This window comes from Malus sylvestris, chromosome 8 (genome assembly GCF_916048215.2).
Source record: "Malus sylvestris chromosome 8, drMalSylv7.2, whole genome shotgun sequence".
Lineage (NCBI taxonomy): Eukaryota > Viridiplantae > Streptophyta > Magnoliopsida > Rosales > Rosaceae > Malus > Malus sylvestris.
In genome coordinates, this window is record NC_062267.1 from 8,651,160 (window position 1) to 8,677,248 (window position 26,089).

At 36.5% G+C, this 26,089-nt stretch overlaps 2 protein-coding genes and 1 long non-coding RNA gene across 6 annotated transcripts; 1 reads left to right on the plus strand and 2 right to left on the minus strand.

The window, feature by feature from the left end:
* Window positions 1-1,785: 1,785 nt before the first annotated feature.
* Window positions 1,786-5,904, plus strand: LOC126631609 (uroporphyrinogen-III synthase, chloroplastic-like). 3 transcript variants are annotated; one of them, XM_050301735.1, is made up of 10 exons: window positions 1,786-2,020; window positions 2,712-2,799; window positions 3,093-3,159; window positions 3,279-3,397; window positions 3,765-3,860; window positions 4,210-4,265; window positions 4,794-4,879; window positions 5,010-5,144; window positions 5,340-5,413; window positions 5,514-5,904. In XM_050301735.1, the coding sequence occupies exons 1-9, from the start codon at window positions 1,823-1,825 to the stop codon at window positions 5,386-5,388; spliced, it is 894 nt and encodes a 297-aa protein (XP_050157692.1). In that variant the 5' UTR covers window positions 1,786-1,822; the 3' UTR covers window positions 5,389-5,413; window positions 5,514-5,904. The 3 variants fall into 3 exon arrangements, with proteins under 3 accessions (XP_050157692.1, XP_050157693.1, XP_050157691.1); XM_050301736.1 differs by having other exon boundaries at window positions 5,340-5,376; window positions 5,479-5,904; XM_050301734.1 differs by having other exon boundaries at window positions 5,340-5,376.
* Window positions 5,905-8,372: 2,468 nt separating this feature from the next.
* LOC126631611 (uncharacterized) lies at window positions 8,373-10,437 on the minus strand. Its single transcript, XR_007626408.1, has 3 exons — window positions 10,245-10,437; window positions 9,427-9,485; window positions 8,373-8,562 (listed from the first exon to the last, which is right to left on the minus strand). It is a non-coding gene; the product is annotated as an uncharacterized LOC126631611 (long non-coding RNA).
* A 2,214-nt stretch (window positions 10,438-12,651) lies between these two features.
* LOC126631607 (serine carboxypeptidase 1-like) lies at window positions 12,652-24,160 on the minus strand. 2 transcript variants are annotated; one of them, XM_050301730.1, is made up of 8 exons: window positions 23,432-24,146; window positions 20,881-20,988; window positions 20,344-20,618; window positions 19,831-20,085; window positions 19,613-19,719; window positions 19,039-19,125; window positions 18,724-18,829; window positions 12,652-12,986 (listed from the first exon to the last, which is right to left on the minus strand). In XM_050301730.1, the coding sequence occupies exons 1-8, from the start codon at window positions 23,814-23,816 to the stop codon at window positions 12,843-12,845; spliced, it is 1,467 nt and encodes a 488-aa protein (XP_050157687.1). In that variant the 5' UTR covers window positions 23,817-24,146; the 3' UTR covers window positions 12,652-12,842. The 2 variants fall into 2 exon arrangements, with proteins under 2 accessions (XP_050157687.1, XP_050157688.1); XM_050301731.1 differs by lacking the exon at window positions 12,652-12,986 and adding an exon at window positions 16,038-18,040 and having other exon boundaries at window positions 23,432-24,160.
* Between the last annotated feature and the right edge of the window lie 1,929 nt (window positions 24,161-26,089).

Genomic DNA, 26,089 nt, shown 5'->3' on the forward strand with positions numbered 1-26,089 from the left:
TTTTAGAATGCGCTTTGTTTTTGTTAAACGTTTCAATGTGCTTATGGCAAAACGCATCCAATAAAAGTACTTCTGACACATAAGTGCTTTTTGGAGAAACATTTTCAAATGAAATAATATGTGTGGCATGTGTTAGTGTTAATAATAATTGTCAACAACCATCATCATCATCATCATTGTGCAGGACCCAGTTTTATATTTTACTGCTCACATCGACGTACGATCATGCCATAAACAGACTCAATTCTAAGTATCATGAGGCGTAGTGAAAAAGCACACAATAACAAATTGAGGTGGCAGGTGTTGGAATCTTGGGGCGCACAACACCCTTCAGTTGGGTTGGGCATTCGGGACACATGGGGAACCAAAATTTGGCACAAATTGAAAAATGAATTATGCAGATCTCTACTTAATCCTTGCAGTAAAATGTGGCTAAATGTTGTTTTGATCACCTCAAAGAGCTTTTGAACTTGGGTTTGTCAATATAATTGTGATGATACTCACAATTTGTCATAATGGTTTTTGGCGTGAGGATTTCGAGTGTTGTCTCGTATCGAAAATTAAGAAATTTTGCTTAATTAATTTTAGGGCTTGAAGTTTAATTTTTTTATAGAATCACAGTATGTTCGTCCACGTGTGAAGTTTGACTATTAAACGTCAGAAGATGTGTGAGAGTGTAAATTATTTTCTCTACTATCACAAAGTTTAAACACCTTACCACATACAACTTTTCCCTTGCGTTTGTATGCCATAAAAGTAGAGTTAAAAATAAAGGGGTGTGATATCCACACATTTTTTTACTTTTCACATACTTTTTTAATTTTCGATCGTCGGATCAGATGAATTGAAGAAGATCAATAGATATAAATTAATAAATGGTGTGTGAGAAGTAAAAAACAGATGTGTGAATAGCACATCCTAAAATAAATCATATCCTTCGTGCAGCTCATAGCTCCAAAGACAAGCACATGGCAGGAAGTTGATTGGCCGATGCCCGGAGGAATTCCACAGCCATGTGACACATACCACCAAGAACTGCCACGAGTCATACGACCCTCCCTAGCGGCAAGAAAATTTTCTTTGTAGTTAGAATAGATGATATATCACGTGTTATTATATAAATGATGGAAAGTTTTTTTTTTAATTGTTAATTTTTTAACACAAATATTTTACCACTTATATAATGACATGTGTATATTACCTCGTGTTACAGACATATTGAGAATTCTCCCCGGCAGCCCTTTGGTTAGTAAGAGGCATTTGTGAAGTGTGATGGGAATACGGCAAACGGAACACAAAATGTCATAATACAATTCAATGAATTTCTTTTTAGTTTCCAACAAATTAAATCTCGTTTGAATGTGTTTTTAAAATAACTGAAAGCGCTTTTGATGAAAATACTTTTGAAAACTATCCTTGGTAAAAATGTTAGTAAATCTTGGAAAAGCACTTAAAGTTCTTCCTGGAAGAAGCACATAACTGGTGCTTCTTGTAGAAAGCACTGAAAGTGCTTTTGGAACTCAAAAATAATGTCTCTAAAAACACTTTCAGTCATTTTAAAAGCACATCCAAACGAGCCCTTAATATTTTTTCTCAGACAATATTATCTATACTAAGGGGTGTGAAAGTAAACTAAATCTTACAATGGCTAACTCATCGAATGTATTATTCCAATTGTTGTACCGGATTGTGTACCTGACAAATCTCTCAGACTTATCAGAAGATTAAGAATAATTAAACAAAATTAATTACGTAAGATCTTCTATTACTTAATATGGTAATGGGCTGTCGAGTGGCAATCTCTCTCTCCAACACGTTTCGAATGGCACACCTTTGTATTTCCTCTCTCTCTCCTCCTATTTCCTACTCACCTTCTTGTCCGCCATTTCACCGGCGAATCTTCGTCGTTGCTTCCAGGATCCACGCAGCCTCCGCAACTTCCACCTCCATTTCACACGCGCAGCCGAAGGTCGTCGTCACAAGAGAGCGCGGCAAGAACGGCAAGCTCATCGCCTCCCTGGTACGCAATTCTCTCCTCCTCTCTCTCTACCTCTGTATCTGCCATTTTTTCCTGTGATTTTGCTGAAAAACTGGAAATTTAGCTGTTTGTGCTGCGTTGGATTTCTGGGTTCTACATTTTGTAAAGGTACTCTGTTGCCGCCCTCTTTCTTGCATTTCGAATTTGATCTCGTGAAATGTGAATTACTCTGCATTTACTGTTTCAGTGGTAGTTGTCAAAATTGTGAAAGAATTTGGAATTTTTTTCGGGCTGCGGTTTAACTTTGAATTACCAGCTAGGTGTTCGATGAAATGCGAAAGTGATTGGCTGTTTGCGGCATTTTGTTCTTCAGCATTTGTAAATCATCAATTTTTATTTTTTTTTGTCCATTTCCACCGTTTTTCCAAAGTTTAATTCTTTGATATTCTCCAACACATTCAATTTTGAAAATAATAATCAGTAATAGTGTCAGTAGTGGTGCTTGACTTTCGACAATAACATAATCAGTCATTTTCGGCATCTAAACGCCAAATCTGATATCATTGCCCTTATTAGTCAATATGTATATGTGTGTGTGTGTGTGTGTGTGTGTGTACATGTGTATGCCTGATGTTTACATGTGTTTATGTATGTATATGTGTATATATATGTACTTGTAGAGTAGGTCGCTCTGGTGGCGTTGTGACAGAATCTTCGAAAATTTTGAGTGCAGGTCAAGCAGGGAATCAGCTGTTTGGAGCTTCCGCTCATTGAGCATACACGGGGGCCAGATCTGGATAGGCTTTCTACAGTATTAAGTGGTAAATTCTTCACCTTTCTTCTCCAATTTGTTGTTGAGTAATTTCACAGATAATGCCACTAAGTTGACCGCCTCACATTCTAGTTAGCCCCATTTTGTCCTTTGGGCCTCAAACTTCAGCTCCATGTTTCCAAATTTCTTTTTATAGAGTTTATGTTATTTCCTGTGTGTATGAAAAAAAATTTGTGGACGAAATCTCTTAATTTGATTACATGCTCACCTAGCGTAGTCTAAACAAATGTATGACTATCTTCTAACCAACTTTCTTCATTTAATGATCCTTTTTGGCTGCAGATACTACATTTGATTGGATTGTCATAACATCCCCTGAAGCGGGTTCAGTCTTCTTAGAGGCCTGGAAGTAAGGGAGAAAACTCAATAAATAAAACCCTGGCACATTTTGCATTTAAAACTTGTTCATACAAATTGGTAATTTAATTTTGTCTAAATTTTAGACTCTGTCTTGTTATTGACCTTTAGGGCTGCTGGAACTCCAAATGTTACGGTAGGGGTCGTGGGGGCTGGTACAGCAAGCATATTTGAGGAAGTAGTACAGTCATCGAAGCGATCCCTCAACATTGCTTTTGTGCCATCCAAAGGTGCGTATGAATTAGTGTAGGCAATGATGTAGTTTCGTACAAAGTATATTATTGCCTGTTATGCTTCCTACAATTAATGTGAAGGTCCCAGAAAGATGAACTTCATCTTAAAAACACTATGAAAGCACTGGAGAATACCTATTAAATTAGAAACTCTCCAAACATAGTTGCATTGAAGAATGAGAGGCATTGAATAATGAATGTCTGAACAAAAGTTTTTAAATGTGAAGCAAAAGTTTTCTAGATTCCTGAGCTTGATTTTATTATCCTTTTCTTTTGTTTAATTTATGACTCAATATTGGGTATGATCTCTATGCCACTATTGATTTTGATTATTGGTCTTTTTTGTTTAATAATCGCTGTTCAGCAACCGGCAAGGTCTTGGCTTCAGAGCTTCCTAAGAATGGGAATGAAAAATCCACCGTTTTATATCCTGCTTCTGCAAAGGCCAGCAATGAGATTGGTATGTGGAATGCTTCAATTTCGATGCCTGCTTCTTTTGGATAGAGTTTTTATTGCTTTCGCCATTTTAGGATTGTGCGTGTTCATGATTGCGATCTTTTATGATTGGGCATGTTCATGATTGTGATCTTTTACGAGTCTTTTTTTCCTTTTCCATAAATGGATAGTTATATTCGTTCCTTTACGTTTTTGGTTGTGCAACAATACATATACAATTTTGGCATTTGTAGAGTACATCACGTGATGAAGCCAAGACTTTGGTCAATGTTGTGCTGATAGCGGCTTATAAGATTATGTGCGCTGTCACTTGTCTTTGATTCACCCTTTTCATCTTGTTATATTTGTTTCAGAGGAAGGCCTGTCCAATCGTGGGTTTGAGGTCACAAGGCTAAATACATACACAACGGTATGCTTACTCAACTTTGGCATGCAAGTGTGGTCTCCTTATATTGGTTCCAAGGAAATTTTCTATGAATTTTTTTAAGTGATCTGTCATTTTTACTTTTTATTTAATGGTTCCATGAAAAATTTCTTATAGATTAATGACAAGATATTTACACTTCTATTTTCTATACTTATTGTCATCAATTGATCATCCTTTCTATGTGTTTCTGTTGGATATGATAAAACATAATTTCTCTTTCCAAGTCTTTGGTTTTGCAAATTATAGTCGTCCACCATAAAAGTTAGTAAATTTACTACATCATTCAGGATCAATAGGCATCCCTGCTCCTCATCTTAATCATTGCTTTGCTCTAGTCTAATGTGGACATTTGGAGTTTGATATGTTTGTCTGAACCTTTTTGTTATAGTTGCAGGTTGACAGTTGAATGTGATATTAGCACTAATTGAGTAGGATTACTGGTTATAGCTAATGACTTATTTCAGTCATAACTTAACATGTTTCTTGGAATCTTGGGATACTTACTTTTAGGGACCTGTTCATCATGTCGACCAAACAGTTTTAAAGCAGGCACTCTCCGCCCCTGTCATAGCAGTTGCTTCTCCATCAGCTATTCGGTAAGTAAGTAGTTGCTTTTTGGTCTTATGAGGCATGTAGATTCTTTCCCGAAACTACTTAGAGGTATTTCACCAGAGACTATAGTCCCAATCATTAATTTTGTTTTTCACTATCTGTTTTCTCCAACAGTGCCTGGGTCGGTCTTATTCCAGAGTCAGAGCAATGGAGCAATTCAGTTGCCTGTATTGGTGAGACAACTGCTAAGGCTGCTAAGAAATTAGGCATTACAAATGTTTACTACCCAGCAAACCCAGGTCTTGAAGGGTAATATTGACTTTTCGTTACTGTATATTATATAGTTTTCATCTGGTATGATGAGATGGTGAATTCAAATATGCCTCATAGTTTTCATTGTTCCGATTTTCCCCTGATGATTGTTGTAGTAGGCTACTATGAGATGCCTTCTTATATACTTTTTTTTACCTTCTTCTTTCTTAACCATTTTGTTTTGGACAACAGGTGGGTGGGTAGCATACTTGAAGCGTTGCAAGCAAATGTACGTTCATAAATTTGTAGGCGGTCTGTTTTTTAAGGTAGAATTTTCCTCCTGCGCTATGGTTTAGTAACTTGCATCCTCTTTTTTCCTGTGGTTGTATAGATTAAATAAGCCTTGTGTCTTCAATTCTCTCCCAGGCCCAGGCAGGCTGACCAGGAGATAGCCGGAGCAGAAATTGAGGCAGCAAGAACTCACAATGGAAAGTTGAATTCCCTAGTTTCCGCATAAACTAGCTGCAAAACGAGGATGTAATATTTGCAAAGAGCAGGAATGGAAGATGTCAAGATACTCAACACCCCGAGGGGACCATATTCATTAGGCAAAGCTTCTTTCTGGCCCGTGAATAGGCGATTGGATCATATGTGGAAAGAAAGCTTACTTTTGTATATGTAAACTTCGTTTACTCAATTTCGCTATGCAACATCAGTTTTGCTGCTTGTTTGACTGCAGTTCATGTGTAGTAGCGAGGACACCATTATAATTCTTCGTACATTTTATTCTTATAATCAAAGCTCATTTTCGAGAGTTCTTTTGATTGTTCCTGTTTTTCACTAATGAATTCTGCTGTTTTATGGACATCGAGTACATTAACTTGTAAGTGCTGAAATTTCTGTCGCCTAAGAAAGTTTTTAACTCTTTTTTTTTTTTTTTTTTTTTGAAGGCTAGCCGACATTCACCTCTCCCAGATCCTGCGTAAAGCGGGAGCCTTGTGCACTGGGTACGACCTTTTTCCCTTCCAACTTTGATTGTAAAGTAGGGTTGTTGATCGCTCGGAACCATATGCCTGGCTCCTCCTCTGAGGAAGCTTCGCACGAAGGAAAGATAAGAACAAGGTGAGTGCTCTCTTAGATTGATCACTCGGAAGTCGGAACCATATGCGCAGCTCCTCTCACCGTAGCAAATGTCAACCGTTTGTACCCAACCATATAACCTCAACCTACGTCCAAACCAACACGGATCATGAGAAAAAATGAGCAACGTTGTTTGCTTGTTTTCGGATTAGATGTACTAATGACTATGAGTATAAATTGTGCAGTACCTCGCCGTCAGAGTACCACAGCCACCATGCAGTCTTAACAGGAAACTTAAGTTTGGAGCATTTGGAAGACGTGACTGGTACTCGCGCATCATTGTCTCCACTGCAAATTGCATTCAACATAAAATCTCGCAGGTAAGGTTCCATTATCTTCTATTAGCAACATATATGCTAAAAGTGTTTGATTCATAGAAGCTTGATCAATTCAAGGCTCTCTCACTTGTACATCCATACACTTATCCCACTTGCCATGAGCCGCTTTATCGTGGGTAGGACGGATACTGGGGAGTCCGTCCATCCAATATCACTGGAGATAATAAGAAAAAGGGTTAGAAAATGACATCCGCTTTACTGCTATTCGATCTTATGTTTTAACAGCAGAAAAACGGATCCTCAATTTAACACTAGTACTTACCTCCATTTAACCACAACATTAGCGGATTGGTTGAAGAATCATAGGGTGACTCTACAAGTATACGTAGTAGAACAATGCTCTCCCAGGTTCGGGGTCCACAGTAACATATTCTGCATGGTGATTAAAATTTACTCCTTGAGGTTGTTCCGCCAAGGCTGTAATTTTATTAGCTTTCTTCAATCCATGCTGAGGTCCAGTAAACTGGAGAACAAGAAGACTCATCTAAGTGAACCCACGATTTGAACCCACGATTTGAAACGAGGAGGATTCACAGATCTTCGAGAATTAATTGAGTTTTTGAGGTTGTTAATTTGGTGATTAGCATTGCATGATATGATCAAAAAGGCTTAATTTGGTGATTAGCATTGCATTATATGATCAAAAAGGCGAATTGGTAGCTGGAGAGGAGCAGCAAATTACATGCAAGTAGTGAAAGCTTCATCTTGACCAAGGTTTTAAATATCGATAATATCGACGATATTTCGCCGATATTATCGATTTTTTACTTTACCGATATTTTAATAGGTATCCAAGAAATTTTCGTCAAAATATCGCGATATTATCGATAATATAGCAATATATCGATAATATCGCGATATTACCGATAATATCACGAAATGCTTCAAAAATACTTAAAATACTGAAAATATTAAACTACCAATAGCAGATACCACATCAGATCTTAGCCAAAAGACCAAGTAAAGAATGCCTTGGAATGTGGGTTTTATAGAGTTGTTTGCTTGCTCACTTCCATTGCACAGCCGATGTGGGAAGCAAACTAGCTTTTATAGGATTGTTTGCTTGCTCAGTTCTATTGCACAGCCGATGTGGGATAATTTATCAGTCAGTCAAAAGGGTTTTGATTTGTTGCGGTGTGGGGGGAGATGAAAAGTTCTCATCTTTCCGTCATATAACTTTTGCATCACCTTTTTTTTTTTAAATAATATTATTTATATTATAAAGATAGAAAATAAGCTAAACGGTAACTACTAGAAGCAAAGTTCTTTTTTCCTCATCTTACTGCATGGATGTAAGAAAAGTTCCAAATCGGAGAGTTAATTAAGAAATTCCTCACAAAGTTTATTAGGAGTTGTGTCATAACTCTTATTGCCAATTAATTTTTGGGGTTGAAACCTTAGTTTTCTTCATGGATCTGGAGCATATATGCTTGCATATTAAAGGAAGTTGAGTTTCCACTATAAAAAGTTATTACAAATAGTTACCACACCCAATACTACATGTATGTTTGGGTGAGAGTCTCCCAAACTACAAGGCATGCATTTTAGGCAAATGAAGAAGAAATCTGTCTCACAAAGTTAAATAGGAGGAATTAGAAATGTATCACATGAACATTACAAAGATATGTAAAAGAAATTTGTTAATGACTCATTTTAAGCAGTCATTTGCAAATCCCTCACGTGTTGCATTTCTAATCTCGCATATCTATCTTTTTGTGATTCATTTCTTCATGACTATGTCTAAATTCTCCTAAAATGCAGTCATTTCTTCATGACTATATTTAAATCATGCTCTCCAATATGATTAATGACACACCCCGTCCCGAAGGAGGGCATGCTGGCCGTCACATGAGAGTGACGTAACCATTTACACAGTTCGGAAGCTTTTAAAATACAATTATTAAAATGGAAATCCTCGAGGGTGAGTCCTACTTTTGTGATTTCTGTCAGAATACCGTTGGATTCCTCGTGGCCACCAAAACTCTGCTATCAAGAACCTGGAGGGGCGAAAAACAAAATTGAGTGGGTCAGTAAAACCAAGCTTTTCAAAAACATTTCGCCAAAAATAATTCTAACCCCTCACTGTAAAACCTGTATACTTTTCCCAGAAAATAGTATAATAACATAATACTTTTCATAAATCTCGAATCATCAATTTTTCTTTAAAACCCAAAAGTATGCCATGTTTTAATTTCGAAAACAAAATAAATGATGCATCAATGTAACAGGTGAAAAGTTGAATTAACCGGAGACCCTGCAGTTGGTCCTGTACGGTTAATTCCATAGCTCAACATCCAATCCAACCGGAGTCACCTCGATGACCTGTACGGCACTACACTGCAGATAAGTCGGAACTACCTGAAGTAGTCTGTACGACATGGATGGTGTAATAATACGCTCTAGTGCTTCTCTCATCAATCATCTGTGCACATAATCTAAGGTCACCCACTAGTCGGAATCACATCTAGTAATCTATACGACTAGCATGTCGGAACCCTCACTTGGTCTGTACGACATCCACCTACTTGGATCCAAGACGAGCGTGCGGTGTGGTGAATAATATAAGCACTAACACCATGATTGCAGGTTATGAGCTATCCACAATATACACATCAACAATGCACATGAATAATATAAAACTCACCTGATACTTATCTGTGCGTCCACAGCACCAATTCACATATATATATATGCATCATATATCAATTCATGCTTTTCATATACTTCTATGCATGACATTTCAAATCATCCTTTTCATATAAATCTATCCATGGCATTTTAAATCATGCTTTCATTTAAATTCAATTTCTGGGAAAACTCAATAGTATATAGGTAATACGAAAACAAAACTGCCCACTCACCTGGAGTTCGCCCTACAACTCCCTAGCACAACTCATCAAGGCGTCATGACGATCGCCGCCTAGAACAATAATCAAATCCAACCTCAGAAATCATATCGATAGAATATAACTTTTATAAAATACGTCACTACGTAGATTGATCCGAAAGATCTGCAACTCAGATTTTAAATCCATAACTTCCAGAGTCCACATTAAATCTCTAGGACAACATCCTGAAATTTCATTACCATCCAACGGTCGGATCTCCGTCAATTTCCAAACTAAGTGACGGTTAACATTTTATTTTATGAACTTACAACTCCAATTCCGGAAGATCCGTAACTCGGATTCCCAATCCGTAAGTTCCAATAATCCTCAAATATTACGTATTACAACGTATCAAAGTTTGGTGACGATCCAACGGTCGGATCGTCAATTCACATTTTCACCTAAATGCGAAAACTATAAAACGTTATTTAAAGCACCTAACCAATAATCGTAATAACTTTCTCATACGGTACTCAATTTGGGTATATGAATATACCACAGTGATCTACTCGACGTCACGAACGTCGACATATTTTTAGATTATTTTTTTGATGTGCCACGCGCCCCCACGCGCCAGGACAAGCACGGGTCCACGCGCGCCCACGCGCACCTTCTTCCTCGCGAGTTCGCCGGACTGGTTTTTCCGGTGGCCGGAAAACTGGGGAATTTTCAAATGCTTCGTTCTCCTTCGTTTCTCAACCATTTTCTTCGTATAATATATCAATTTAAAGCCCTCAACATGTAGAATCACAATATAATACTTTTAAGCTTCAAAAACAACTAAATCTCACCGGAAAAATCCAAGCAAAACCGGCCAAACTTAACCCTCGTGATCCCGACGTCCAAATCCTTCCAACGAAGCACTCCGAGCTTCCTTGGGACCTCACTAAGCTCACTATGAGCTTGGATTGTCCTAAAAATCAACCAACAAAAAGTTCATGAATAGTGCCAAACTCGGACCTCGAGTTTTCAACGTGAAAACGAAGGATTCCTTACCTGAAAATGGTGTCTTTGAGTTCGTAGAGTCTTCACGAGCATAATGGTGCCCTTGGCACCTTCGATCCGTGAAGTTTCAGGGTTTTGTGGTGAGGTCCGTACAATTTGAGAGGGAGAGAGTGAGAAACTGAGAGAGTAGTGAGGGAGGAAAGAGAGAAAGAAGGCACGGGGGAAAGAGGGAGGTCTTGAGTGAGTGTGTGGTCCAACCACAACCATACATGCCAAATTTAATCCCTACCCACACAAAATACAATCCAAATTTAATCCAAACTTATAAAATTAATCCAAATAACGTCACACCCACGTACCTTAATACCCGCTAAGGGTAAATTCGTCTTTTCACGTCCTCGATGAATAAAATCTTGGGACGGGCTGTGACAATTAAAATGAGGGGGGTAACCATGTCTGAATTGAACACATTGAACGGGGGGTAACCATTTCTAAATTAATAATAAAGAAATGAATCACATTGAGGGGAATTTTACATTGAGACGTGGTTACATCCCTCACTCATGTCTAAATTAATAAAGAAATGAATCACATTGAACAAAATGAGGGGGGTAACCATGCTTTCCAATAATTCGCATATCTATCTTTTTGTTTTAGAGCGTTCAATGTGATTCATTTTTTTTGTTTCTCACTCACTCATGTCTAAATCTTGTTGAGTTGCATATATTTAGTTGTACAAATGAGCATTAAATTGTTAATATCATGCAATGTATAAAGTGTAAAATATTGTACTAATTCATTATATATAAATGATTATGGTGTGTTTAAACTTCTTTCATTAATTACTACATATTTTCTACACTCACAATGTTTGCCAGCTCGCTATATAATCAACTTGATAATGTTAAATCCATCATGCAATGCATTTCCTTCCAATTTTTTTTGATAAACTAATAGATAATTGACTAAATAAACATCCTGCAAAGTTTCAATAAAAATTTCCAAGTTTTTCTTACAATTTCCGTGGTTTCCATGTAATTTTTATCGATATCGATATTATCCCGATATTTCCATCGATATTTCCGTGTTTTCGGACTACCGATATTTCCGATATTACCGATATTTTCTTCCTTGATCTTGACCAATGATCAGTTCAAGGATACCAAATTACCAATTGGTATTCACAATTTTTAATATTTATATTGTGGGTTGAGTTGAAACTTGACGAGTACATTTACTGATTGAAAGAATATGAGAATTTTGACGAGAAGATTTATTGCTAGATTATGAAGTATTAATGTATAAAATCTGTAGAATTTGTGAATAATTGACGAGTGCATTTATGCATGCAACGAACGTACATTTGGAGTGTTTGAATAAAAAGAGCCTACATTATAATGCTAGACACACTAAATTTTGGGTCAAATTGGTGCACCAAATGATATGCTACCAATCAAATTTGTACATTGATTCAAGGTGGAATTTAATTAATAGTTATAATAAAAAACACTATATATGAATTTGAAGCACCAGATCATTTGGTGCACACATTTAGTACATGAATTTGATTTATGTAGCACCACCTAGTAAAAAAGAAATTTAACAAATGATGAAGACAATTTTGCACACGTGCTAGTTTTATGTATTTTCTATAATTTTTATGTACTTTTAAATGAGACAAATCTTCCTCTTATCCATAAGCTTGTAACCAATGTTCTAAAAGACGCTAAGCGCTAGTCAGTCGGTGAGCTGGTGCTAGCGCCCAGACGGTTTTAAGTAAATCTATTATATTTCGTATAAATAAATGTTTGCATATACTTTAAATATATATATATATATATATATATATATATATATATAATTTCATCATAAACTACAAAATAGAATGATATATAAATTATGAAGTGTTAGAACATAATGAAAACATAATGTGTGTTCATTTAAGTATGCAACAAGTCTCTTACAATTTATTGAAAAAAATAAGATGCAAAATGAAAGTTATCTATTTTCTGTTTAAGTGAGTAGAAACCTAGGCGAGTGCCTAGGCTAGTCTGGGCAAGCTGGTGGGTGCCCAGGCAGTCTAGGAGGACGCCTTAGCATGTCTAGGCACCCTTTCTAAATTTTCAAACGCCTAGGCATTAATCGGGCGGTGGCTAGCCACCTAGCGCTGCCTAAGCGCTAGGCGGGGATTTTTAGAACAGTGCTTGTAACAGAAAAATTGATAATATATGAAACATTTTCATCCAACCAAAATTTCAAACAACAAAAATCCCAATAGATGATATTACACGATCACCTTGGTCATTGTTTTAATTATTAAACAAATATATATGGTTACAAATCATAATACTTTTTAAATTTAGATTGTATATATCTGGATATTCAGATAATTAACGTAGGATTAATCAATAGCAGTAGTGCGGTTGGGAAATTGATATGATTAATTAGGAGGAAGGTGGAAGTTTCCCCTGAAGAAAAGATGAGATGAAGGTAAGTGCTCGCTGCGGTTGATAGCTGGGAACCATATGACCTGCTCCTCTTATTGTGGTAAATGTCAATCCTTTGTACCCAGCCACATATCCTCCAACCTGCCAGCCAATTGTACCATAATTAAGGAAAATGTGTCTTCCCATCTTGCATGTATAATTAATGTACGGGGTTACGCTTTTGTACCATATCTACATGTTACAACATATGCTTTATCTGTTAATACTAAGTATATTCTAAAATATAAACAAACTCATCATCTACCCATATTATAGATGTGGACTAATTGTTGACAGTGAATTGCACATTGATAAGAGGGATCTTACATAAGCTTATAAGTAATTGGGCTACTTTTCATATTGTCAATTGTTTTTATGGTGATACTTAACTTTCTTCACGGTATCAGAGCAAGTTGTCCTGTGTGTATAGCCCAACGGCCCACGTGCTCCACATTGTAAAGCAACAGATTGTGTTGCAGCAATGCAGAATAACAATGGAGGTTTCAGAGAGAGAGAGGAATGAATTCTTGTATATTTTCTTGTTAGAGATACAATGATTACATGAACTGTTATATATTCTTCTAACTAATAAGGCTTGCTTGCACACTCTGTCACAACAATCTCAATAACCTTTAACTACCTTATAACAACCATACTAATCTATTGACACATGGCATCCTATCTAATCATTCATCTTATACTGTTATCATCCTCCCTCAAGCTTAAGAGAAGGATCACAAAGCCTGAGATTGCAGCATTGAGTATGGAATAATGGTGCAAATAACCCTTTAGTCAGAATATCAGCAAATTGTTCATTAGAAGAGACAAACTGCATTTGAATTAGTTGTTTGGCAAGAAGCTAACATTGTAGATGGAGTTGGGATTGAAATTTGCAAGAAGGCAAATAGCTATCTTATCTAATCAATCTTAGCAGCTGTGTGTAGCAATTGCTTTATACTTAGCTTCAGTAGATTAACGAGACACTGTGTTTTGTTTCTTTAAAGACCAAGATATTGGATTGTATCCCATGAAAACAACCAATCCAGTTGTGGATCTTTTACCATTGTGATCCCCAGCCCAGTCAGCATCACATAATGCATTTAACTTCAATGCTCCTTTAACATATTGAATGCCATAATTCAATGTACCTTTAAGGTATCTAAGTATCCTTTTCACAGCCAAATAATGTGACTTCATAGGGCAATGCATGAATTGACACACCTGGTGCACAGAGAATGCAATGTTAGGTCTTGTTAATGTGAGATACCGCAAAGTTCCATTATGCTTCTGTATAGCTCAGGATTGTTAAAGGGTACTCCATCATCCTTAAGAAGTCTGTTATAAGGCAAGCAAGGGTAGCACAGAGTTTTGATTGAGGCATTTCTATTTTTGTTAACAAATAATTGACATATTTATGCTGAGATAGAAACAATCCTTCTGCAGTCCGTGTAATTTGAATGCCAGGGGAGTAGTGTAGAGGTCCCAGATCCTTGATATCAAACGTTGTTGCTAATGCAGAAATAATTTCTTTTATGGCATCAATTGCACTCCCTATGATGATTATATCATCCACATAAAGTAGGAGAATCACCACCTCAGAACCCACATGTTTAACAAACAGTGATGTGTTTGCATAAGTGTTTTGAAAACCCAGAGAAGGCAAGAAATTGTAAATCTCTCATTCCATGCCCTTGGAGCCTATTTTAAACCATATAAGGACTTGTCAAGTTTACAAACTAAGGTAAAGGTGTAGAGAATTCACAAAGCCATGAGGTTGTGCCGTATACACCTATTCTTGCAAGATTCCATGCAGATTTGCATTTTGTACATCGAGCTGTCTCACAGACCATCCAAAATGTGCAGCTAATGGAAGAACAAGCCTTATTGTAGTAGGCTTAACCACAGGATTGAATGTTTAACCATAGTCTATACCTGCTTCTTGATTGAATCCCTTTGCCATAAGTCTAGCCTTGTACCTTGAAATGGTTCCAACTGCATGTCTTTTGATCTTAAATACCCACTTACACCCCACAAGGTTTCTAGTTGAGGGTAAAGGAACCAAAGACCAAGTGTTCTGAGAGTGTAAAGCTTGCATTTCCTCTTCCATAGCTTTGAACCACACTAAAGATTTAAGAGCAGACTTATATGAAACTGGTTCAATTTGAGATAAATCAACTTTTGTATTCTCAGATGTCATGGCTAGAAAAGCTTTCTTCTTTTATAATTCCATCATTTGACCTTGTTTGCATAGGATGCAAGTTTAATAGAGTTATAGGCAGAACAACTTGTAAGTTTTCTGGTTGGAATTCAGGAGCCACAGGGATTGTAAATGGGATAAACTAAGGTGAAGTGCCAGTAATGGGTTGTCTAGTGTCTTCTGTTGTTGTGGCATTACCAAATGGTGTCTGAGATAAGTCACTGGCATGAGATGGTGTTTGAGATAGATCACTGGCACTCAAAGTTCAAGGTGTTGTGTTATGACTAGACACAAATAGATGTGGTGATGCTACAACAACAGTGTTTTCACTTGTGATAGACACTAGTTTTAAATAAGCTTCAGAAATGGAAGTTGTTGGAAGTACAAATGATTTTTGTGAAAGAAGGATATGGAAAATCACACTCATCAAATATGACATGTCTAGAAATGTAAATCCTCTTTGAACTAACTTCAAAGCATATGTATCTGTTGGATTTAGATACATATCCTAGAAAGGTGCATTTTTTTGGTTTTAGGTTGTAACTTGTTACTGGTATAAGACTTCAATAATGGCGAGCATGCACAACCAAATATCCTAACGTGTTTAACTTCTGGAACAGATTGAAATAAGACCTCAAATGGTGATTGATTATGTAAGGTTGTTGATGGCATCCTATTAATAAGGTATATTGCAGTTTGACATGCAAAAGACCAAAAAATGGCAGGTAAAGATGCATTTTGTAACAATGTGATTGAGGTTTCAACAATGTGACTATGCTTTCTTTTTGCCAACCTATTTTTTTGTGGAGTATGAAGGCATGATATTTGATGAGAGATTCCTTTGTCTAACAAGAAAGATTGAAATGTTTTACTTGTATATTGCCCTCCCCCATCACTTGTAAAGTTTTAATTGAAACTGCAAAGTGATTGAAAATGAATTGATATAAGCCAATGAATACAGAACACACATCACTTTTATTATGCAAAGGAAATAACCAACAATATCTAGTGCATTCATCAATGAATTTCACATAGTATCTATATCCATCGCTGGAATTATAGGGAGCAAGACCTCATACGTCACTATGAACAACTTCAAATAGAATCACAAACTTAAAGACAAAAGAAGAGAAAGGTAGTTTGCTAAATTTTCTTAGTAAACATGAATGATACAGTGAAGGTGATACATCAGAGGGTACTGAAATATTAGACTTTCTAAGTGTAGTTGAAACAATGGAATTAGAGGTGTGACCTAGCTTGCTATGCTAGAAACTGGAAAGTCACTTGTTGTCCAAGAAATGCAGCTTTGAATGCTTGATGCTAAATTAATGTTGGTCTTGATATTGATATTAAATATCATCCATTACTACACTGCCCCTTGTACAGACTCCTCCCTGTGGCTTTGTCTTGAATCCAGAAATTAAAAGCATCAAAGATTAGCCATCAATTATTATCCAGACGAATCCTATGTACAGATAACAAATTTTGAGTAATTGTTGGAACATATAGGATTGAATTCAGCTTTAAGGGTTGTATAGGTGTATGAATAAGAGAAGATCCAATATGTGATATTGGTAGACCTGCACCATTTGCAGTTTGAATTGTCTCTATGGATGGGAAAGGAGTAGCCAAGGATAGATTATGAAAATCAGCAGTTAAATGGTTTGTTGCTCCTAAGTCTATAAACCAGAATTGTTTAGAAGAAGCATTAGAGTTTGGAGGAGGTTGTGAGGAAGCCACATGCATTGCAGCCATCTAAGGAGCATTTCCAAATACATTTGCATTTCTGAAGTGACAAAATTGAGCAGTATGGTTCTTCTTGCCACATATTTGACACCCTTCAAGTACTACATTATCAGTATTTCTGAATCTGCATGTATCAGCAAGATGTCCAAATTTTTCATAGATTTGACATACTGAATGTGTTAGATGTGCACCAAGAATGCCAGAAGCAAAATTATTGTAGTTGTTTCTTGAATTCCCAAATTGAAAATTAGAATTGTAGTTGACTTTACCTATGCCCTTATTCTTGTTATGGTTATTCTTGAAGTAGGTAGCCTGAGTGCCCCCATCATAAAAACCAGGAGATTGAGTACTTGAATACCTTTTATTCGAATTGCCAAAAAACCCTTGATTGTGATTACCAGAGTACTCTTGGGATGAAAAAGATGAGTTCTTGGAACTGGACTCAGAATTCTTGGCAACCATTGTAGAGAGAAATGGTGTAACATTAGTGCTTTCAACCTTTGCTTCTTTCAACAAGCAATTGGGATCTCAAATCTTTGATAGAGATAACACTTTCTCTACCTCTAATGATAGACCTTACAGCATTATACTCCCATGTTAAGCCATTAAGTGTTAATATGGCAATATCATCATCTTCGAAGGATACTCCTGCAGCTGCCAAATATTCTCAAGCTTCCTTGATTCTCTACAAATACTAGGATATTGAATCAGTGCCTTTCTTGATATTTTGCAACTCAGATTTCACTTGGAAAATAGTTGCACGAGTGACAATGGAAAACTGTTCTATGAGCCGATTCCATACATCTTGAGAACTTGTTCTTCCAAAAGCACATGACACAACCGATGGAGATAGTGTAACAGTAATGAGTTGCATCAAGGCATGATCATGCATTTTCCAAATCTTATAGGCATTGGTTTCAGTTCTTAATGATGAATCCCCATAATCTACTTCAAATTCCCCTAAACCAGATGAAACAAATCTTTCAGGACATGGGTTAGACCCATCTAAGAACTCCATAATTCCATAACTAAATCTGAAAATTCCAAGTAAGATAGTTGGAATCATCGAGCTTGACAGTCATAGACGTAGAAACAGTAGAGATAAGAGATGTGATGGGTGATTGCACAATTTGTTGTTGATTGGCCGTCACCATTGTAACCTTTCGTTGAAGAATTGTGAATGAGATATGATCAAGCACCTGGAGTGCACGACCTAGACGAAGAAAGAACTCATAAACTTTAGTTTCAAGATCAAGAAGTAGAGAAGAAGATCTTGAGTGGCGGAAGCAAGAAATCCAAGATCGAAGTAACCTTTCAAGCAAGAAGAGCTTGACAGGCGAATGATACCATGTAAAGCAACAGATTGTGTTACAGTAATGCAGAATAACAATGGAGGTTTTAGAGAGAGAGAAACGTAGAGAGAGAAATGTAGAGAGAGAGGAATGAATTCTTGTATACTTTTTTATTAGAGATACAATGCTTACATGAATTGTTATATATTCTTCTAACTAATAAGGCTTGCTTGCACACTAAGTCACAACAATCTCAACAACCTTTAACTACCTTATAACAACCATACTAATCTATTAACACATGGCATCCTATCTAACCATTCATCTTATATTGTTATCACACATCACCCCGTTTGTGTTGTTCACATGTTTAGCTTGAAAACTCCCTACACATGAGGGAGTGTGTTGAGAATGAATCTCACATTAATGAGAAGAGGGACATTGCATGAGCTTAAAAGTAAGTTGGACAACTCTCCACATATTGTCATTTAGTTTTACAGTGAAACTTTAACTTTCTTCACTAATAACATCCACCTCCCAATTACTTATTTATTTCCGAATGATTGTGGTAAAGTATATTCACAAGGATGTGGATGTTAAGTACCTGTCCATTTGAATACCAGGCTCGCCATGGAGTTTGTAGAGGCAATTTGAAAGTGTTTATGGCGTATCTTGAAGATGTGACTGGTACTCTCCCATCAGTATCTCCACTGCAGGTTGCATTTAACATGAAATCTCAGCTGCTATATATAGATTAGTAAAATGTAATTGCAGTACATATGCATATGTTTATATCTATGTAACATGCTGATATAATTAATTATCCTTAATCAATTGTGTAATGAAAATTAATCTTCTGAAGAGTAAGGGGAACATTGGGATCACTACACTATCTTACATCAATGATCAAGGGTTTCACCTGTATATCCATAAACTTATCCCGCTTGCTATAAGCTGCTTTATGGTGGGTAGAATGGTGGTTGGGCTGTCTGTCCATCCAACTCCACTAGAGGCAACGATAAAAAATGAGAGTTAGTTATATAAAACACGTTTCTCTCGTAAAACCGTCTAACAATATCGTTAACAAACAAAACAAAAACAAAAACACAAAAAAAACAAAAAACAAAAAAAAAAACAAAAAAAAACAAAAAAAACAAAAAACAAAAACACAACAAAAAAAAAAAAAAAAACAAAAAACAAAAAAAAAACGAAAAAACACCAAAAAAATAACGGTCTAACAATATAACATAATTTATTAGTGGGAAAGCAACTCAGGACCGAGGTATTCCCTTCATTTTTTTTCATTACCAATTTATGAAGCATTTTAGCAAATTAAGCATCATCACTAAAGTCATCATGCACTCTTTTATGTACATGTATGTAGAATGACATTTTTAGGATGCCAATAACACCTAAAAACGACCCTTGGTATAGTGCATAATTCATGTACAATTAAGCAATAAAGAAAGTTTGTCCGAAAGCATATCATATACCCGCAAGCTGACCATTCTGTAGGTTTTGCATGAAGAGCCGCTTGAACCTCCTTAAGATTTAGATAGGTTCCCACATAATTGTCAGAGCATGGATCAAAATCATCAATCTGTATCAGGATATATAACATACCATCCCAATTAATCATTATTTGAAGGCTTAATTCAGTCAAATGCATACTATTCCTTTAATATTAAGCTCTAGCTACAGATAGACTTACAGAAGATTTTGAGAGAGATTTAGTGGGTTCTGATGTTTTACAAAGGGGAGCATAAATGTTGTAAATATAAACATTTCCAAGCTCCTCCCCAGCTTGACTTCGATATTTGTCACATGCGCTGGAGAAATTGCCCGAAGAAAAATCACAATATTTGTGTATCCCTGCATTCGTCTCGTCGGAATTCATAGAATGTGTCCACACATAATCGTAAATCCCCAGTTCACCAGTACTATCATCGATCCAAGCATTTCCAATCTGTATGAATAATACATGAATTTTTTTAGTGTGACGATCACATTGGCACATCGTACTGATAATAATTTGTGTTATGACATGGATGAACAACGAAATTGATATTTCATAGGTTATGATATGATATTAAACATATACACTTTTCATAACCTGAATGGATTAGTAACACAACATGGTGATTTGGCAGACAAACATTACTCAAACAACAAGATATTATTATATAAACTCTACGTAGAGTAGAATTAATGAATAATTACTCACTGCAATTCCTTTGAGATTGATTTTTGTTCCATTTGTGACTTTGTTGTTTAAGAGAATGGTGGAGGCAAGTTGAGGCACGTAATGACCGGCGTAGCTCTCTCCGGTGATGAAGAAGTCTCTGGTTTTATATTGGGGAAATCTCTCCAGCCAGTTTACAAGAAATTTGTAGGAGTCCTCTGCTGTTCTCTTGTCACCCACGTCTCCATAGTTGGATGTTGTGTTTGAATATGAGAACCCAACTCCTGCTGGTGACTCCAAGAAGATCACGTTTGCCACTGCCACACATTTTTATGGTGCTTCTTATTATAATGAGTCTAAAGTTAGCGTGTTGCTTCAATACTACGGGTGTTTTAATCGTTGTTTGATTTCTACAATTGTTAAATTTTCTATTTTCAATCTCAGCTTTTCATTTTCCGTACCAGTGTTATATCCTATGAAAAAAAAAATTGCTAAACTTGACAGAATTTTTGTAACTATTTGGGGAGAGAATGGACATGTAGTGATCATTATTTAGTTGCTTGATTAATTAGTAATTACCGTTGTTCCAAGCATAGTCATTTCTGAATAGTGTCTTTCTATCATTGTTGACTCTGAAGGGTCCAAGTTCTTCCATGGCTCCATATCCAAAAGATGAGCATCCTGGTCCTGCATGTACACAACAGGAATCATGCATAAGAATATTGGAGGTGCGTGGCATCTGTGTAGCATGAAACTGTTGGCTGATATTAAATGACAAGTTAGCATTGAGGTCGTGTATCACCAAAGGAAATTTTAAATTTTAAGTGGATTTTCCCGTAATAAAATTTGAAGGTAGATAGATGCTTCAATTGATATGTCAATCCTACGTGGATTAACATAAATATTGTGTCTATGACAAATGAGAAATTGCCATGTCAACATTGAGCTCCTTTTTTTTTTTTTTTTTTCTTTCGAGAAAAGGCATTGAGTTCTTAGAAAAAGTTGTTAGAAGATGGTGTAGCTGGCTGGTGGTTATAGTGATTACTTGGAGCTAAAGCAAGTTTGTTAGCTCTGATTTTTAAGCTATCCAAGAACTGTGAACAGTTGGAGGTGGCAGTGTTGTAGCATGAAATTCGTTTTAGTATGACATGCAAGGTTTCTTCTTTCCTCAGTGTGGTTTTCATAGCATGTAGAATTTGCAGTGTCAAATAATGTATGATTGGAGCAACTTTTGGCTCTGCTAGCTTGTTATCATACCACGTATATAAAATTAGGGGTGTGCTATCCACAAATTCCTTTTTATTTCTTCCACACTCCTTGTTAATTTCTATCATTTGATCTTCTTCAATTCATTCGATCCGACGGCCAAAAATTAAAAAGGTGTGAGAGAAGTAAAAAGAGGTGTATGGATATTACATCCCTAAAATTAATCAAGGAATAACGTAAACTTCACGTCACAATCCAAACAATTTCCAAATTTTGGGATTTGTGTCATGTAATGGGAGTTAACCACAAGTTCATGGTTAAACTGTAATTAGACTTCATAACTTCATACTACATTAGCCCATCCCAAGTAGTTGTGGCAAGAACAATGTGAATTGCTGAAAGTACTTTCGTGCGTGTCTTCCATGTGTTTTCCTTTCACGAAGAGAGGAAATGGTATGCCCACCACAAAGTGGGAATGAGAATATACAACACATTACATGGCTCAAAACCATTCAAACAACTTGGTAACAGTTATTTTCATACCAGTAGAATCTTCTAGCATAGTGGCATGGGCATAAAATATCTTCATTTAGTGGTGGACCTTAACTCTTTTCAGTTTTCACGAGTAAACTATTTAATAGTGCTCTAGAATATCAAATACTTCGGATTTTTTAACTATTAGATTTTAATTTTATATTTTTAATCAAGGGGTGTGCTATCCACACACATTTTTTTCCTTCTCACACACCCCTTGTTAATTTATATCCGTTGATCTTCTTCAATTCATCCGATCTGACGGCCGAAAACTAAAACTGTGTGAGAGAAGTACAAAGATGTGTGTGGATATTACATCCCTTAATCAAAGGTCTAAAGTTTAAAAAGTTCGAAAAATCCAATACTCCGAAATATCATAGAAAAGATGACACCCTCATGATTTCCTCAAGAATTATACCACTCAATACGTGTTACATTTATATGTATTAGAAAACACACTACATACATACAGGGACAGTTGGTGTTCAAGAGCACAAGCATAGTGGAAATTCTTGCAAGCTAGTGTTGTCCACCTAGCTAGCTACTTAGCTGGCCAGGAAATACATGGGATGTAAACCCCATATGCATATCATTCTTGTTTACTTTAAGCACTAGTTGTATATATCGTGGTTGCTTACATCAAATTTTATGATGATATATAGCTAAACAACAAACCGATCGATATCGTCTTAAGTCCATTATTATAGTGGTTCTAGCTGTTTTCCAATGTTCTTTTCCCTTAAAATAAGACTGCTGTCACAAATGATGATGTTTTCATGTTATCCATGGATTTGTTGTTTTCTTATTGAAATTAACTAAAACTTACTCCGAGTGGTTATATACCTTTTGACCAAAGAACAAAAAGAGTGGGTCTATAGTTTGTTACGAATAAATGTATAAATAAAATATTTTATGTATAGCCTAATAATATATTTGCTGAAGTTGGCATTATATATACTATAGGAGATTTTCACTGTGATTTCAGATATGTGACATATGGTCGTTCCTAGTTTTTTTACTGGAATGATGTCTTACAAGTTACAAGTGCCATAGAAACTGATACAATATAGTAATACATACATCTTTTATTAGACGTCAGCCGGATATGTTTAAGTTATAGACTCATGTCACTTTAAATTAAAAAGGTAAGAAACTTAATGATAACCTTTATAAGTCCAAACATGATCCACCACCAACATCAGTGATATATCCTAATTTACCACTTATTATAAGGTGTTAAGTTTTATTATAAAATGTGTCGATGATATTAGGGGTGGAAACTCCCACATATTAACTATATATTAATTGTCGTATGACTAATGTGAGATCATATTCTCTAACACTTCAAGGATAGAATAATTGTATAGTAAGACTTCTAAGCAATATTTACCTCCATTTAACCATAGCACCAAAGGTTTAGTTGATGAATCCTGGGGCGACTCTACAAAGTAGTAGAACAATGCTCTCCCGGCTTTCTGGTCCACAGTAACATACCCTGCATATTGGTCAAAGTTTACGCCTTGAGGTTGTCCTGGCAAAGAACCAATCTTATCAGCTTCCTTCAAACCATTTTGGAATCCAACATAAACTGGTGAAAATTGGTCATCTGCAACATTTGAGCCATCCCATAAGTCTGCCCGAGGAGGATTCGCAGATTTGCGAGACTTAATCAACTTGTTGAGGTTGTCGATTTGGTTGGCGTTGCATGATATGAGGAGAAAGCTTAACTGGTAGCTGGAGAGGAGAAGCAAACATGTAAGGAGTGAAAGATTCATGATCTCCAGTATTTTGGTTGCTTGAATATGCTGGTGGACTAGTAGTATCAAACGCTAGCTTTTAGTATTTATAGGAATAAAGTCAAGAACTGAAAGTTCGGGAGGAGAATATTAAGGCCTTATCTTTGGGACAACATACAGCACATATACCATGACCTGTGGCCATCCAAATCCTATCATTGTCAAAAGATTCTAGAAGGCTTTTTCTTCGGACATATATACGCGGATCGAAACCATATGCATCTAGCTTAGAATTGGAGAAAAAGGGTGTTTAAGAGTCATTGTGTGGCATAATACTCAACACTGTCATGTGATGGTAGTAGCGGAGCTACACTGGGGCAATGGGTGTTCACGATCCCAATAACCTATTGTTTTTTCTTTTGTATTTTTTTTTATTGACCCCTTAACCAATGCAAATGGTAGCTAATTTGATGGTGTAGTTGGAGCGGTGGCAGATAGTTTTGCATATATTTGAGATCATCCAATTGAAATTTTGGCTTTATCAATTTTCATTTGGACTGGACTTACAAATTTTACTTTCTCATTCACGTTGGTTGGCATTTGTTTTATGTGGGTTGGTATTTGTTTGGTCACTTTGTGCACTACAAACATCTCTCACTTGCCCAATGATATAATATTTCAGAATTTGTATCTTAATTACGTCTCTTATAAATAGTTTTAGGCAACTATTTTCTTATCAAAAATGCGTTTGTGTCTTGGTACTTTCGTGACAATTTATAAAACCATACATTTTTTTCTCCATTAATGATGAAGTTTTAGTGTTCTTTTCAATTTATTGAATTGAACTGGTAATTGGACATAGGTAATGTAAATTCTATAGTGTTAACCTTGTGAAATTCATCTAGGCTTCTAGTAAGGCTATCTTCTTCATCTTCTAAGATTTATACACTGACCACGTATTTATACTTATAAGGTTAATTCATTCAATTAGTTTTTTTTTTGTTCTTATTGAAAGCTTATTTATTATGACCCTATTATTATAAAATCCTGACTTCATCACTGCGTGATAGTATTACTAATTTATATCTTATAAGATAAATGAATTTAACTTCGCCTATGTAAGTTTATTTTACATTGCCGGTCCCAAGCCCGGATAAAGGAGGAGGGGGAGGGCGTCAGGTAGTCGACAGCCGGCACTCCACAGTTACGTCGAATCCTTATGACAATGAATCCATAACGAAATCGCGCTAAAGCTAGGACGTCACCCGTAAGTGGCGCGCTGTGTGGCCCGAGCACAGTGATAAGTGAGCAAGGGTCGCTGTATCTCCATCGGCACCCGGATGTAGTGTTAAATGAGCAAGGGGGCCATAGAAACGTCTTTTCGAACGACTCCACTCAAAGTTGTTTGGGAGCATATGCTCCTATCAACTTTACACATGACACACAAAAGAAGTACTTTGATCCTATTAGACGGGGGATGGTGAAGAAGCTAGTACAGAAGGGTAGAGTTCAAGAGAGTAGAATGCGTTTAGGAACGTGGAATATAGGAACCTTAACGGGAAAATCTATGGAAGTAGTGGAAGTTATGGTGAGGAGAAGGATAAATATTATGTGCCTACAAGAAACTAAGTGGGTTGGTCTTAAGGCAAAGGATCTAGAAAGCTCAGGGTTTAAGCTTTGGTATTCGGGCACAAATAGAACGAGAAACGGTGTTGGCATCATTGTGGACAAGACCTTGACACAAGATGTTGTAGATGTCAAGAGGGTAGGAGATAGAATCATGGCAATCAAGATTGTAATAGGACAAGAACTCATCAATGTGATTAGTGCGTACGCACCTCAAGTAGGGTTGGATACGAGTTCGAAGGAGAAATTTTGGGAAGACCTTGGAGACTTGGTGCAAGGAATTGCTCAGACGGAGAAGTTATTTATAGAAGGAGATTTAAATGGACACGTGGGCAGGGAGACAGGCAACTATGGAGGTTTTCATGGTGGCCATGGTTTTGGGGAGAGAAATGAGGATGGGGAAGCTATCTTGGATTTTGCAATGGCATATGATCTCTTCTTAGCCAACACCTTCTTTAAGAAGAGAGAAGAACATGTGATCACCTACAAGAGTGGGTCGTCAAAAACACAAATAGATTTTCTTCTAATGAGGAAAGGGGATCGTATAACTTGTAAGGATTGCAAAGTTATACCGGGGGAGAGCTTGGCTAATCAACATCGCTTGTTGGTGATGGATGTACATATCAAAAGAGTGAGAAAAAAAGAACAAGACTTGGAAGTGCCCAAAGACTAGATGGTGGAATCTA

Excerpts from the sequence above, each read along its gene's own strand:
- LOC126631609 (XM_050301734.1), top strand. The coding sequence starts at position 1,823 with ATGGCACACCTTTGTATTTCCTCTCTCTCTCCTCCTATTTCCTACTCA. Across the intron at positions 3,861-4,209 it reads AAAGGCCAGCAATGAGATTG|AGGAAGGCCTGTCCAATCGT; the intron begins GTATGTGGAATG and ends TATTTGTTTCAG. Across the intron at positions 4,266-4,793 it reads GGCTAAATACATACACAACG|GGACCTGTTCATCATGTCGA; the intron begins GTATGCTTACTC and ends ACTTACTTTTAG.
- LOC126631607 (XM_050301730.1), bottom strand. The coding sequence starts at position 23,816 with ATGAATCTTTCACTCCTTACATGTTTGCTTCTCCTCTCCAGCTACCAG. Across the intron at positions 20,619-20,880 it reads TGACTATGCTTGGAACAACG|TGGCAAACGTGATCTTCTTG; the intron begins GTAATTACTAAT and ends AATGTGTGGCAG. Across the intron at positions 20,086-20,343 it reads TCAATCTCAAAGGAATTGCA|ATTGGAAATGCTTGGATCGA; the intron begins GTGAGTAATTAT and ends TTATTCATACAG.